Here is a 17,393-nt window from a genome sequence, read left to right as displayed (position 1 = left end):
TTACAAGTTAAATGAATATTTTCATTTAATGAAAGTGATTTCCACTTAGAAGTACAGTAGGTATGTAATAAAAAAAATTGAAAATTTATCATAAAATTTTGAAGACATTCTTGTAAAAACATAAAAAAATTTTAATTTGTTCAAAAACAATCAGGTATTAACATTCAGTCACATGAAGGTATGAATTGCAGGACAGATGCAACAAAGCATCATACCTGATTGCAGTATATTTGGGGACATTTATTGTGAATTTTTTTTAAACTATAATTTAAAATGTAAAAACAGTGTTTAAATCTGCTATGGTTTCATGCGGCTGGTTAGGATTATGAAGGTGTGAACGAACATACATTTGCCTTATATGTGTTAACCTGTGACGTTAGTGTATTGTTAGCACTACTGTCTTTGTTCTGGATTATAAGTTTTGTTTTATGTTTATGTGTGCATGGTTATACCTTAACTGGGACAAACTGTTTTTGACTTAAATATGTTGCATTACTGTATCAAAGTAAAAATTCATGTCTTTTATTTCTTTCATGAATAAAGTTATCGAAGCTAATTTTGTCCAAACTTACCATAAATGTAGACAAACTTTCTGAAAATTCATGTCTTTGAATCCTTATTGTTACAGAAGGCAAACTGTTACATCTACCCCTTGTTGGATAGAATTGCATTTAAATGGACCATTACAGTGGCTGGACAGAGTTCTTACTCAGATGGGCTCTCCAAGGCTGCCTTGCAGTTCTATGTCGTAGACATTTTGCATTTGGAGGTATATATGTACTTATTTATTAGGATAGATTACGAGACTTGGCTTTATCTGATAAGCACCTCTACCCATGGTTTTACTTTTTTGTTCGATAAGTCACAAATGAAACTGTTGTTATTTTTGTTTATTTATGATGTATATATTTCTTTTATAAATTAAAATTGAATGTAATCATAGTTAATGAGCAATATTTTAGGAAGTGTAGGAATATTTCACTTTCTGTTTATACAAAAATGACAATGACTTCATCTGGGCTACATCTGAAGTAGCATATTGTTTCAGATTTGTGCTTTATCCGAATCTCCAAGTAAATTAATAATAACCTAAGCACATGTATCTTAAAGTAATTGAAAATACAAACAGATCAAAAAGGAAAGAGAATGTCTATGTCTGGAGGATTTGGGTAGGATTGGATTGGGTTCATGGAATGGACTGATTACATAAATATAATATGAAAAAATTGTCTAATCATAATTTTTATGAATCATGAAATTTTTTCAGTGTATTTGTAAATAAACTGTTACTGCAAACAAGAATGAGTGCTAATAAGATCTTTAAGCGTTAGTGGTTCACAATATTATATTATATTATATAGATCATATCAGGAATGGGTGGTTATGTTTTACTCCAGATAATTAAGAAAATTGCTCCAGCATTAACCTTGAGGGATCATAATAGTTAATGAGGAAAACATTTATCAGAGTAGTGTGTGATGTAGTAGGATTAATTAGCAACAAAGAGAAGTGACTAAAATTGACGTGTTTATATATAAACAATAATTAAATGGAATAATTTTGATGCAAATAAAATTCCTTGGAATAAATTTATAATTTTTAAATAGCGAAGAAAAAACAGATTACAATGAAAACAAACACCAGACTTGATAAGAATCAGCATACATGATAAATACATAAATTACCGCACATGTTTCTCTTCATTCACTGTAGGGACATTCTGTGTAGTGAACATCATTACTGTCCAAGGAAGTAACTTCAATCAGGACCTTGTGCACATTAGGTGCCTTATATGATTCAAATCTTTAAGAAATACTGAGACAATGTAAAGAAAAAATGTACACCATTTTCTGTTATGAATGAAGCCTCAATTTGGTAGAGAACAATATTTTTTTTTTTTTTTAAAGGAAATGTTATAATTTAATTTGAAATAAATTGGTCAGAAATGTTTTAGATGGTTGGCAATTTATTTAAAATACATATAAAATGTGGAACTAAAATTACTTCAATTCAACAATCCAGAGCAGCACACAATGCATCAACAGACTAGAAACATATTTCACCATTACATTATACCCACACTCTATGTTCAGTGGTCATCCATCTAAAAAATTAATTAAGGATATTGATTAACATTAAGTTTCTGATAAATTTCAAAGCTTTATTTAATGTTTGTAGTTCAATAATTGTTGTCAACTGTGTTCAATAATTGTAAGTTCATAAAATTTTTAATTTAATTTATTTTTCCTCATATTTGATGGGTATATTGGATGTTAAAAAATTTACTATAAAAGTATTTTTGTAAAATTTAGTTTGTTTTAATATTTATTACAGTTTAAAACTTGTTCTTATTGGTGTTATTTTCAAATACAATCCTGATTTCAGGGATGTCCTTGTTTTTGTCTACCTTTTATCTGAATATTGAAAATAAAATTAAAATAAAGTAAAACAGTGGGTAGTAGATGCCTTTTTCAAGAATGAGTGTTGTTAGATATCATGAGTAGCTGTTTTAACTGATATTTGTATCACATAGAGTGTCTAATTACTTGGGAGCTGTCCCTAAGGAATCTCCTCTTTTTCCCTCACCATTACTCTGTTAATATAAAATATTGTATAAGCTCTGCATATAATGGTTAAGGGTGGACAATATACAAATTTAATGAGTACAAATTATAATCTTAGCAAGATTGCTACATTAAAAAATCATAATAATGCTAAATAGTTTTGCTGTGTAAGTTTATGACAGTGTTTACTTTTATCTATTTGTTATCCCATTATTTCCTGTAATTCATTTGAGAATTAATAGTTATTATTTCTCTTAGAATAGATAGATGTAAGTTATGTGTTTGGTTTTATTGAAATGGCAATTGAAAAAATATAGTTTAGTCAAATATATATTGTTTGTTAAGTTATTTTAGATAATCATATTGTGTTAGTTCTTGCCTTTTAATTTTTTTTATTTGCATAGCTTTATTAATTTTTTAAGATCTAGTAGAAATTATTTGCTTATTACCAGTAGGCAAAGACTTAATCACAAAAAAAAATTTTTGTTATAAATTTTTTATTTTTTTAAATGTTATTTATTGTTTTATATACACACATTTAAGATTAAAGAATTAACTAGTTATCAAATGGTTAAAAACAAGAAATTCATCCATATAATAAACTTGTGTAAAAAAAAAAAGATCATTTGGCTAAGCCAAATTGAACTGATCATCTTCAATTTTTATGTGATCAATTGATGTCTTCCTACTGTTAAGAAATTGTTTCTAAAACTGAAGAAAAAGTATTGTTTTCAGAAGACAAGATAAGCGTAGGGAATATTTTGTAATCAGTTGCCAGAATTGTCATTTCTGTTAAAGAAATGCTATATGCATTATAGGAAATTTCAAGGTATTTTTAGTAGAGACTAGATTTGTGTGTAATATCTAAACACTTATCTTGTTGATTATTCTAGACAATTTAATTTATCTAGGTTTTCGTGTAATGAAAGATTTTATTGTAATTTTTTAAATGTACTTCTAAAAATATTTTTTTATTTTTATTTTGTTTGTTCTTAACCTCAGATTATTAAGAGAACACTTAATATATATTTATATAATTAAAAAGTAAAATAGTTATGTCTGTAAAAATAAATAAATAAATATTGAAATGCTTTAGTAAGAAACCAGTATTGTGAACCTGCACAATGCTGGTTTATCAGCAGTGGCAGAATTGATCTTAAATAAGGGCAATGTTTGGCACTTAATGTTGTTAACTGATACTTATTCGCTGCAGCCATACTCATATTAAGTTGATCACTCTGTAAAAAGATTTTTGAGAAATGAAAGTTTCTTGTTCATAAGGACCAACAGTTACAGTAGTTAATATAGTGATTAAAATTCATTTCATTCTGGATTTGTTTCACAATGAGGAGATTCAACTCATTATGTTGATTGATATCATGAAATAAATTTTATAAACTACTGAAAATGGCTGCAGGAAGGGTTAATTCCTAGCTTAAAAAAAAGATGTTAGAAGTAGAGATGTTTTTGACATTATTCAGAGTTCTAAAGTGGATTTGTTTTGTCTGTATTTAATTTACTGACTAGTATACAAACTCAAAAAATTACCTAAATGAAATATTTCATTTCAAAATCACTCAGTCTGCAAATTTATTTCTTGTTAGCAATGTTACTCCTGTTACTGTAAATTAAGTTAGTTATTTTATTGGTTACGGATTAAAATTACTGTAAGAAAGCAAAGTAATATTTTCACTCTATACCATTATAATTTGACAAATGAATTTTTATTTATTATTTGATATTTTTTTACTTTACTTTTCAGATCAACAGGTTTACAGATGAGAGACTGAATTTTCAAATTGTGGCCACAAACTCATAGTTCAGCAGCTCGATGGCTATAGATGTTTATGTATATACAGTATTTTTAAAAAAATACGATCCTGTGATTTTACAGTCTGATTTATATTTAAACCTCTAAAAACAGCTCTTCTGTATCTCTTTCGTTTTGTTTTTTAATGTAGTAGAAATTTTACATAATTGTTTACATTTATTAAATTTAGGACAACGTTTAAATATATATTATACATATTTGCTGTTAATTTTAACAGTAGAAAAGTTAGTTATGAGATATTTTACTGTTATTTTAACGGGATATACTTATTTTACTGTTTTTGTGTGTGTGGTTGTATGTGTGTGTGTATATATATATATATATATATTTTACTGTTGTATTATCTACTTGTGATGCACTTGGTGGGCCAATATAAAGCATAAAGTTTCAAAGTTACTGGATAATTAATTGATAGACATTTCATTTTATAAATCTATTTTTTTGTTATTTTTATAACATTTTAAAGATAAATACCCAAAATGAATGAATTATACAGAATGTAGTAAATGAATCTGGAGGTAAAACTTTCCACATCAAAATACTTTTTGTCAGCTTGAGCCTATATGTATATGTACAGTAAGATATCGATTGACCAGGTGGACCTCTTCCAGGTTATATTTGTATAATAGGAAAATTCTAATATTCTATTTCTTATGTATTGTATTTTGTTCTTTTTCATTTAATAGATATGATGTACAATATCTAAAAATACAAAATTCAAAAAAATTATTTTTTTTTTGTAAACGTAAAAAAAAAACTACCACACAAAATAAATGTTATGTTTTGCAGTTGTAATAAGATATCACAAAAAAAAGAAGAATGAAGTCTATTTCATTAGAAGTATTACATATGTATAAAAATTGATTAATAAAACAAAATACACATAAATTTGAAAAAAATATATATATGTAAAATTCCTTTGTTTTGCAAAAATCTCAAAATAAGTCAGTAATAATTGAAAGAGGAAAAAATATAAACCTCTTAAAACTGGTGTGTTATCTCTGAAATTTCATATGGGCAGTTGCTGTAATATGTTTTGAACATATAAACAAAATATTGTAATTTATATTTAGCAGTTGTATCTGTAACAAAAGTTTGTCTACAGCCAAGCTTGTTAATATCCTGCAGTTTTTGTGTTTCTATTATTAATTTCAGAAGTTAGTTTTATGAATAGTTTTATTATGCATAATCACTACAGGTGTTAAAATATATTAATTTAACTTAATGTTTTAGGCTGAAGTAATTAACATTTTATTTTATTTTAAGGTAGATTACGTTTTTAAAGCAGTACTGTTTAAATATTTTTCATTTAAAAGTATATGTATATTGTATATTATATTATAAAATTGACTAATCTGGGTAATTGGATATCCATATAATTGGCAACCATTTGTACATGTATGTATATTTATTTATTTGTATAGTAAATAATCTGCATTCATATTGTTACTAAAGTTTTTGCTGTAAGTTTTCATTAAAAAATATGAAATGATTCTTCTGACTACCTCAAAATATACAACGAATTATTATAAATGAAATATAAGAGATGTGCAATGAAATGTATAAATCTGTATTTAGAAATGATGTAAAAGTACAAAAAACTAGATAAAAAGCTTAGAAAATGTAGTAAGAAAAACAAAAGATTATCTTAGCATAATACATACTAGATTTAGTTTACTTTCTTTTTATTACTTTTTTTTTTTTTGTACTATTCCTGTGGAAAATATGTATGTAGTTGAAAGCAGTTTTGACAATATTGTTTCTTTACATCACATTTTATTTTCATAATGATGTCTAAATCTTTCATTTTTATTTTTAATTAAGTTCCTCATTGTAAATGTTGTGAACTGTTCTTTCTGATGGTTTAACTGCTTGCCAAATAAGTTTATTTCATAATGTTTCTTAGAAAATATTTGTCTTACCAATCATTGTACTGCCAGTTTTTCTTAGTTTCTTCTGAAAATTATTTTTGGAAACAGAATTAAGAGAAAAAGTTTTTTTTTTAATGTTTATGCTATTTTGAATATACAAGAAGATGTAAGTCAATTTTGATTGACTTATTCAGGATTTTCATTGTTAATATACTAATAAAGTTGTGCAGATAATGTATGTTAATACATTACTGTACACTAATCCATCTATATTTTTAAAAACACAAGTCAAAACATGTAGAAACGATGTCCTTTTTCATTATACAATGTGGTTAGTTATATGTGCATAGAATAAAGATGGTTATAAGATTGTTATTGTAATTTTTTATAAGTATAGTTGGAAACGGAAGCAACCTTGTTCCTTTATTTGATTGTGTAATTTAGTATATCAGAACCAGCATAACTGACTTGTTACTTTTTACAAGTCTTAGTGAATTGTACGTGACATTTTATATTTTACTTGATGTTATTCATTTATGTTCATTGTTCTCGTTTACTCCATTCCACACATCTTTCACAAAAGTGATTCAGTAGCAAACAAAAGCATATATCATTTGTGCACAATGTTTCATATGGAAAGATCACCAAATAAAATTATGGAAAACAATATCAACCTGTTTGCACTGTTAATAAAAATTTCACATACACAATACATGATGTGAAAATAATGTCAAGTCCTGGATAAGACAGTAAACTAAACTGCATCCTGTATAAGTAATGCAGTTTGAATGTATAAAGTTGGTCCCACAACACCTGAAACATCTCTAGAAAGGGGAACATCCAGGAAGTATAAAAATGTGAAGTAAGAATGAATACTAACTATTCAGCCAGGTTTAATAAACTGGTTGCTGTTGATTGCTTATTAAATGGTGGTGGTTGCAGGTTCACTGCATAATGTTGGCATCTGTTATTGGGGTAATAATGACATTTCTTTCTACTTAGAATTTACAAATAATGCTTTGCATAAAAAAAAATGTTTAATGGCTAATTAAATACTGCCATGTACATAATGATGCGTAATAAAAAAATATTCTTAATTAAGTTTATAATGTGATCTTTATATACACTTTTCTTTGACAATGCCATGTAGTCAATTATTTTTTGTTCGTAATAATCAGTCCAGAGTGTTTTCAAGTAATTACATTTTCTTTAAACCTTTATAACACTATAACTTTAACATTGGTTATTTATTTATATAGATTTTAATTTAAATTTTATTCAATCTAAATCTGCAAACACATAAATTTATACATTCATAGATTGGTCATAATTGACTGTTCTTTTGTCTGGAAAGTAAATAATTTACTTATGTGTCTAAAGTGTGAGTATATCTATAAAAGTAGTCAGTTGATCGTGAAATTTGGAGCTTGATATTTTCTACACTTTTAACTACATTTATCTCAGTGAGTTTAGAAAACAGATTAACGTGAATATAAATAATGGGATGATATACTATTTAGCATAATTACAGTTTAATTTGAGATCCTAACTGAATATAAGAGATCTATCTACTTTATGGAATTGTGTATGACAAGCTATATTTAAAATAAATAAAAATTGTTTAATATCAACTGTTACTAGAATTTTTCTTCTTTTTTCAAAATAAGTGGTTTGTCTTAATATAATTTAATTTAATTAAACTGTTTTTATTTTGGTTTAATAATAAATATTTTTTATAACTAACTACTAAATAAATTATTTCCAAACCACTTTTCATAACCATTTAAAGCATACCGTCATTTTAAACGATTGTAATTCACTATACACAATCAAGACGCATTGGTGTTTAAATCAGTGTATGGAACAGTTCAGGAGGAGAAAGTTGCATTAGAAAAATTCTGCTCATTTTGGTGTGATTCGCATTTTCAACTCCCTGCCTGGGTACCTACACTTAACAATAGTGTAACCAATACTCAGCCTGATGCATATGTGACACAAAAAACTCAGTAAAACCTAGAAAATATTCTGTCGAAGATGTCCTTTTGCAGTTCAATATAATTTGAGTTCCACTGAAAATGAGTGATTAAAACCAGAAAATTTTATCTATATATAATTAATTAAATTAATTGAACATTTTTACTTAATTATTTATCAAAGAAATTTGACTAATTTGAACAGCATGAATGTTCAGCAGCGTGGACATTCTTTTAATAACTTGCAAAATTTCTGTTAATGAATATTCATTCCTCTCATGTATTGGTGTGTGATCACAGAATTTCCCATTTTTGGTTAGTTTGAAACTAACATTTAAAAATTTGTATTTTCAAAGTAACTTTTAAGTGTTCTAGTCAGTATGTTTCAGTTTTCCAGGATTAAAATAGCCTCTGATGAATTATTTTAAAGTAGTTAAGAGTAAATAGAATTGTGTTTATTTGTATATATGTAGGCTTAAGTTTTGTTAATTTTAAAATTTTATAAATCAAATGTGAAACTAGAAATTTAAGTTTGTGAAAACATTTACCACAGCAAAAAGATAATTTTCCTTATCAGATAATTTTTATTTTGTGATTAATTTGATGTAATGAGAAATTTGATTGCGTTTAGAATTTTTTTATGATTTATTTTAAAAAGTTCACTGTGGAAATTGACCAATAAACCCTTACCAGCAAGCTAGTTTAATATTGGCAGTGGTAGGGGGTGAATAATATTTCCCACAATATTATATATTTTTTTATATCTTTTAGATCTTAATAACTCTAAATTGTTCTTGATGTTTATTTTTTAGACTCTATTCTTTACATGTATATTTTAGTTGTTAAAAAATTGAAATTATAATATAATGTGTACAAATTAAATTTAGAAAAAATGAAACCTATAATTTTTTATTTATCAGAAAAAAGATACATAGACATCCCATACTATGTACTGGATGGTACTATTAAAAAAAAAAAAATTGATTTGTAGAAACTATCTTAATTTGTTTAGCAAAATAATTTCGATTGTTTTGTTTAGCAATATGCATGTATTATATTTAGAAATTCAATTGTAAATGCTTTCATGAGTACAGTTACAAAAATGTTGGTACTTGTCACAAAAGAAATAGTTCAGCTCTGAAGAGTTATTTATTATTAACCACAAAATGAAAAAAAAATTGAGTTTTGTGACATTAAACCTTGTTCTTTTCTGTATTATTCTTGACTTTCACATTATTTGAAGAAAAATTGTGAAAATTAAGCATAAAACCCAGTTTGTTTTGTGGTAGCACAATTTCATCATAGCATAACATATTTAATAGATTATATAAAATAAAAAAAATTAGTTTTAATATTATTTTTTAATGCACTTTTATCTGTCATTTAAGTAACTTTTAAAAAATTCTGATTATCAATTTCAGTGGTTGGTTGTTTAAAGAAAAAAGCTTATTATTTCAGCCCTTGATAAAGGTAGAAAATTTTCTTTTCATTGAACTATACCCATTACTTATGTACATATCTATTATTATTGATTTTAGTTAATGATGGTATGGAAAACCATAAATAAAGGAAAACCATAATTCTGCTATTTGTTCAGAAAGAGTACAGTCACTTCATGTAGACTTGAAATTCGGTGCGAGCATTGTACTTGAATTTACAGCTGTTTAATTTAGAGCAGGATGAAGTGACTATCTTCTCTAGCAGAAAGCCAACCTTACCAGCAGATTATTCAGAAATACTTTCATTTATAACTGCTCTTCCGATTTATGTTATTGAAATGATATGCGTACCATAATAGTATATTATAGCACTTATTTCAGCACAAAATAAATTACTTATCATTATCAAAAGTTGAAAAAGCAGTTTTTTTTTTATTAAATGGCTGTAATATTAAAATTGGCAATCAGAAAAGTTAATAAAACTACTCTACTGATAAAACTATTCTTAAATATAATTGTTTGTAACAGTTTATATAATCTATAAATGAAGTTTTGGAATGGTGAATATGCAGTACGTGAAAATGGCAAAAAATGGATGATGATTATTATTAAAGTGATAAAATACTGATCTGTCTTGAAAAAAATGATACGCAGTTTCTGTTTTTTTATAATTACACTTTTTTATGTAACGATACTTAATTCCCAAAAACTTTCAAAGAATTTTAATTTATAGTTCAATATATGGAGGTTACATTATATGTACATATAGCAGTTGGGTCAGTTGTGAACTGTGATAGGGTGATCATCTTATAATTATTATGGACCTTCCAGAAGTTCTTTATGATATAATAGAAAAATTAAGATGTGAAATAACTCAAAACATTAACAAGTTTAGTAAAAAAATACAACAAATTAATAAGCAAAAGGTTCTGTTTCTATGCTATTGAACAGAAACATTAGTCATCAAACAAAAATATTACTCGATAATACTGTTCTATTTATTTGATATGAAATCATTTTATTTCCCAAATTATAATTTCCTGCTTTGTACCGGTTTATTTGGGTTAATTAAAGCAAGTGGTTAAAGTTACTAGTTAATATGTATGTTTTTTAATATATTTTATAAACATTTATCAACTTTATACGCATTATATATATGCATTTTTGAGTTTAAGAGATTGTTTTATCATTTAGTTATTTTTTAATTCATTTACCTGTAATGTTATATTAATCATTTGTGTTCATATATTTTATTTTTACTATTATACCTCCAGATTCTTGTATGGATATGTATGTGAATGATTCTTTTGTAGCATTATATTCTTGAATGCAGAGCAAAACGTGTATAATTATTATAAAGTTAGAATTTTAGAGGCTAATCCAGTTTATAAACATCTGTTGTTTATTTTGCATGTATTTTACTATTTGGACATTTTTTTTGTGATAGTTCTCCATGCACGTATATATACATATATGTATAATCTTATAACATGTAAATTGTATAATTATTACATGTGAAATTATGATAGTGTTATATATATATATATATATATATATATATATATATATATATATATATATATTGAGGTTTTTTCTAATCTGTTTAATTTTAGAAAGAATACAAGTTTTTGTAAATTAAAGGAGTGCAGAGAATTAATTTATTTATTCTTTTTTTATGAGTTTATTTATAAAGAATATATATAATAAGCCATATAACATTAACCTACTATTTGTCCAGAAATATCTTAAATAAGTTAATCAAACTTTAAAGATTATATAGTTTGTTTTTAGTTTCAGTAGTGTTCTCTCCCCATTCTCTTTAAGAAATCAAGTGAAGATTTTTGTAAGATTCTCTTCTAATATCGTTTTGTTTCTCTGTGGTCACTGCTGATTGGCTTTTCTATACAGAACTGAAATTTCTCTCTTTCATCAGTGTTAACAATCTCAATCAGTGTGAAACTGTCTCCAGAGATCAGGTTAGGTAATTAATAAAGTCTATTATGTTCATAATTGTTTCATTTGGTTAAAAGCATACTTTTACTGATTATTTCTCAATTTCTGCTAAAAATTTAAGAAAGTTTAGAAATCATTTTTAACTTAACTTTCTTCTAATTAAGATTTCACCCATATCAGTGTATAGTAGTTCTTGCAAAGATTTTTTTCTGCATCATTCAGAAGTCGGGTAATAATTTTTTTTAATAATTACATTACATGTACATATAACAGTTGGGTCAGTCGTAACTGTGATAGGGTGATCATCTTGTAATTATTATGGACCTTCCAGAAGTTCTTTATGATACTCGTACATCTTTAAAATAGAATACTTATTTTAAAAAATAAAATACTTATTTTGCATTCTTTATGTTTTTAATATGATGTGATTGAAAATATATTTTCTGTTGTAAAAAACAACCAGTCGCTGCTCATCAACAGCCTTATCAACACCTTAAAATGTGTATCTGTGATGGATGATAAATGTATTAAAAAATCTGTAGCATTAAAAAAATTCTTTGAGCTTTCCGGGCAAATTGTGTGTGGATATTTATATCTAACTGGAAAATACAGTCTAAATCTATTCATGCTTTTATGTTACTGACATGACCTTTTTTTTGTATTACTTTATTTTGGAACAGTTACCTTTCAGTAAACGTATTATTAAAAGTATAGGATGCTTGATTATGGTTATTATTTTTAGATCTTTATGTTTCTATTTCTACATTTAAATGCAGACATGAATACTTACATCAAATCATTGTGAATTGTCTATTTGTAAATTGTTTTATTAGTTAACAAAATTTTCAGGTTTATTTAAATTAACTAATATCAAATATTAGTATTTAAGGTTGTAATTATACGCTTATAGTAAGAAAAATTGTTGATGGCCATTTATTTTAGATTATAGAGAAAAAATATAAACACTGTTTCTCGTACAACTTTTTGCATTTTTTTTTTTCATTTGTATTTGGTGCTACATTTAGGCACAGTTCTGAAGTTCTCGAGTGGGGTTAATCTTTTCTTTTTAATCTGGACTTGAATAAATAACTATATGCCAATATAAGTGTTTATCCCTCATTTCCTTGAGATTTAACAATCTAAAAAAGAGAAAATCAGTGAAAAAAATGATTTCTTCTTTCCCAGAAGCTACAACTTATATATATTCATAATAACCACAAATATGTTGTTTTTAATGCCCATTATCAATGGCATTATTCATTAACCAGTTGCATCAGTTTGTATTCAAGGCATAATTCCAATAATACATCGATAAACTGGTGTAGAAATATTAAAAAAGAAGAACAATCTATCTGGCAGCAACGATTCTTTGAGACTTTAATCCAGCCTTTATATAAAAAATATAGTCACCATCCCGCTAAGAAAGCAACTGCCTTACTGACCACTTATTGCCACCTCAACTGTCCATTTTTTTTTTTTTTGTCTGTAGTGCTTATTTTTAATTGTAAGACTTAAATGACTGTGGGAAAATGGGTTGTAGATGCCAGGTTCACAGACTAGAAGGGAAAAATACAAATTTTTCTTTTAAATGTTAAAAATCCCCCCTTTGTGTTCTTTCCCCAAAAAAATTGCGTTCTACATTTTTGGTCTTAGACTCAAAGAAAATTTGTCATTCCTCTGCAGTTGCAAAAAATTATTTTATTTTGTTTTAAACTTCATTTTCTGTACTTATTAATCTGTCGTAATTTATTTATATCTTTAAGATATTTTAAAATGTACAATCATAATTTTTCTTGTAGTATATGTTGAGTCCTAAAAAATTACATGCTGCAAGAGTTTTCTAGTAATTATTCATTAGTGAAATTCAGAATAAATTCAAAATTTTATTTTGGTTCAGTTCAACAAACTTTATTTTATGCAAGTGAGATATAGAATGTTCAATTTTTTATACCTTCACACAGCAATGTTAATAGAAATTTTATCAAAAATTATGTAGTGCTTCATTTTGTGATGAAAAAAATTATTAATAAAAAGTTAAGGGAACAAATTTGTTTTAAAAGTATGTCTACATCTTTTTGATGATTTGGCAAAATTCTTATGAGATACAAGAACTCTATAGAGAGCCTAAAAAAATATGCCAGTTGGTTTTAATTTATATATTAGTTACTTTTAAGCTTTTGTATTCACTGACAACTTGAAATCTATTAAACAGGTGTTTCTTTTTATAAAAACCCCTTACCAAAAACTATCATTCCTTAACAATCGGGCCTTTTCTTGAGCAAGACACTAGTATGCAATATGTTCTAAAAATTATTATTATTTTTTAAATGAATATTTTTTTTGGTTCAGTTTAATAATGAAAATAATAATAAATAAGGTCTATCTGAATCCTATTTTATTCTCAAACTTATTGTCTACTGATTCCATATTGAAATAATGTATGCGTGTTTATAGAGTTAAATTAGTTTATAGTGTAAGCTAGAAACTAGCTTTTTTTTTTTGTTTAAAATTTAACAAAAGATTTTTTGAATTATGCTATTTCTAAGTCTTAATTTTTAAGATCCATCACAATATTTAAATTACTGGAAATGAGAAAAGTATTTTTAAATTCAAATCTGTGGCATATGTATGATTGTATTCCTTAAATATTCTTGACCAAATATTTCTACTGACTTATCTGTATTTGTTAGCATGTTGAAAATTGTGATGTTTCAGCACCCTGTTCTTAGCTTGCAATCATGTTGCTGTGAATTTTCTTTTAAATTATTGTACAGAATTCCATTGCAAAATATTTTGATAGTTTCTGCTTTTCTTCTCTTCTTTGGAACATACTAGCTAAACTTTTGACTTCAAGGTAAAAATATAATTTTTTTGTGGCACAAGATAAAATATTTTTTTGTTCTTATCTCATTTTTCTTTTGTGTGATCCGTGTCGAATAATTAGAAGTGTTATCTCTACTGACACATTTTAGTTGTAAAAATTAACTCATAATAATTAGTTTAAAAAACTTTGTTTAATTCTTAAAAGAAGTTTTTGAGGGGTATGTTTTATTATTTGCATAATAAACTAAAAAAACTAAATACAAACTGAACAGCGATGTAGTTAAATCCTAAAGAAATTAATTTTCATCTTTGCTTAATCTTATTGTAATTTTGTAGAAGCAAATAATAAATTAAGTGGTACATATTGCTTTTGCTTCCATCTAAGCTGTAGTGTGGTTCACCTAACAAATATTTGGAGATCTAATCTAATGGAAGTCAGTTTATTGTAAATTTATTTGCTACTGGTAAGTAAGAGTAGTTTAAAAATGAAGAGGAAAGTTAATATTTGAAGATTTATGGATGGATTCAAAGGTAACTAAAAAATTGAATTTGTAAAGGACAGACAACTAAATAAAGGGCTACCGTTGAAATTTTTATTATCTTCCTGAATAATCTAAAGCTGCAAAGTATTATGTTATACCATGAATATGCATCAGGAAATAAAAAAATTGATTATATCAGCAGTAAATGATTGAATACTGATTGGGCTGAGAGTAGCTTTTACATGTAGCTTAAAAGCTAAAAGTGGAAAAAGTTATTAAATATAATATAATGTATTCATATATTCAGTTAAGAATAGGGATTAATTAAAAAAAAAAAAACACCCAATAAAAAATAAATTTCTGATAAAGAATGATGACCTCCATTGGGAAATCTAATTATAGGAAAATTTAGATACCTTCCTTTTAATTTTCCCATTTAAAAATTCTTACTAATTCTATTTTTCCAGGTGTAGTGGGTATATACAACTGCTGTTGTATTTTTTAATGTGCACCAAACTTGAAAGTACAATGGTACAGTAAGATAAAATAAATCAGTTAATTAGATCAGAACTTCATTCTTTCAGTTAACTGGAAATGCCTTCATATTTATTTTTTTAATGGGCGCTTCATGCGTAACCTAATCAATATTAAATTCAGATGCATCAGGATAGACATATATTATCTGCCATACTCCCTTTATATTTTATATGTAGATAAGCTTACTTGAGCAGTTGTTTTTTTATAAAAAGAAATTTATTAATGAATATTTTATCAGTTTTTTTAGTCTTGTAACTCTAGATGGCGTAGCTGTAGGAAACTAAAAGCTAGACATCTTTTGAAATCTCTTCCAGACTTGTACATTTTATAATAGTTGATCTGCTTTGCTGCTCAGTATCTTCCTCTTTATTTTCCTATTTTACCATTCTAGTATTCTCTTCAGATTAATCAAGTATATGTGAACGTGGGAGTTTATTTTTGAAACTTGTTTCAGTTTTTCAACATGTGTCTAGATAGTCTTTTATTATGACTCTTTTGTCATACAATTCTGTCTGATAACCCCATTATGTGTCCTTTAAAGTTTTAGTCATTTCTTAGATTTTGGATAATACCTCCTTGTGATTTCAGGTTAGGATGCTTCCCCTATTGTAAAAAACATTAGCAGGGTACTCATACTTTTGATTAACAGCTCCTGTAACTCAGTTTATTATATGCTACAATATCATCTTTTTTTAGCCTTTTAGTATTTCCTTGGAATGTTTATTTTATCTTATATCACATATGTCTGGCTTGTAAACTCAAGATACTATGTTCCTATTTGTCTTCTTCCTTCAGAAATACTTATTTCCACAAAAAGAAGATCCTTAAGGTCTAATTACGTAACTGCTGATTTATTTTTCAATCATTTTTCTGTCATCAATTTATGCTTAAAAATGCAGTACACAATTGATTTTAATTGCTAACTTTTAAAAAGGGTAAAGTTAGATTAACCTTAAAAGGAAGAATCGTGATGCAGTAAAAATCAGCTGTGGAGAAAAATTATAAAAACAGATTGCTGACTTTTATGCTAATGTGAGGGCTAATTTACAGGGAGAACTGCTTTCATTGAATTTTAGTTTCTTTTTAATACATCAGAACAAATAAAAGAATGGAATGCAAAGTTGGCGGGAGTTTATTTCTCCCTACAAATCGCAGAACCTGGACAGAGTCCCTTGCTGCTGGATGATTCTAATCGGGCATGTTTATTTTTTAAAAAGTTTATTTTCTATGACGGGTCTAATTTCTCAAGTTTTGTTTTATTATTGTTTAGTATTTTAAGGACGGATTTAATTGCAATCCAATCTGTTGTTAAACCAGCGTTATCGAACCCATTTTATGGGCCGACCGCGGAAGGCTAGGCTTATGCAACCTGTCCTCCCGACGTAATTCCCCTTCAGACCGTCCACTGAAGTCCTTTCGGTGCTAATGCTTCATAGGCTAGCAGGAATACGCCACAACGGGGCACTAACTATATGGAGGGAGCAATGCGCCCCCTTTTCCGGAAGAGTCGCAATTGCTGATTCGTGTTAATTTTTATTGTAAGTTTTAAAGGAAGGGTTGTGTAGAAGCTCTTCATCCACTTCTGTTGTGGCTGCCTTTCAGGACGCGAATAAAAGAAAAAAATCAGGTTTTGTTCCTCATCACCACACTGTTGCTATTCATCTCATTGTTTGTTTTAATTTGTAGATGGTGTTAATAAAATTTAAAAAAATATATTTTCTTGTGGCTTTATACAAAGTACTTTTATTAATATATTTAAACAAACATTATTAGACTGATTACCATAACTAAGATCAGTCACAGATAAGGCACTGGAATAGATGGTGGCAAATCACTGAACAAGGTACTGTGGAGTAATAGAATTTAGTTGTATGTTACTATATGTCACCATCTGTTGTCAGTTTTCTTGGTATAATCAGT

General features: G+C 26.8%; 1 protein-coding gene across 1 annotated transcript in view; it reads left to right on the top strand.

The window, feature by feature from the left end:
- Window positions 1-13,441, top strand: part of Smox (Smad on X protein) — a 42,385-nt gene extending 28,944 nt beyond the window's left edge. The window contains exons 7-8 of the mRNA XM_075363310.1: window positions 629-769; window positions 4,327-13,441. Coding sequence (XP_075219425.1) covers window positions 629-752 — 124 coding nt within the window. The 3' untranslated portion in view covers window positions 753-769; window positions 4,327-13,441. The remainder of the gene's footprint in view (window positions 1-628; window positions 770-4,326) is intronic.
- Window positions 13,442-17,393: the final 3,952 nt, after the last annotated feature.

Source organism: Lycorma delicatula, chromosome 4, assembly GCF_047948215.1.
Source record: "Lycorma delicatula isolate Av1 chromosome 4, ASM4794821v1, whole genome shotgun sequence".
Lineage (NCBI taxonomy): Eukaryota > Metazoa > Arthropoda > Insecta > Hemiptera > Fulgoridae > Lycorma > Lycorma delicatula.
The sequence above is the reverse complement of the archived record's forward strand: the minus strand, read 5'-3'. Positions and strand labels throughout refer to the sequence as shown.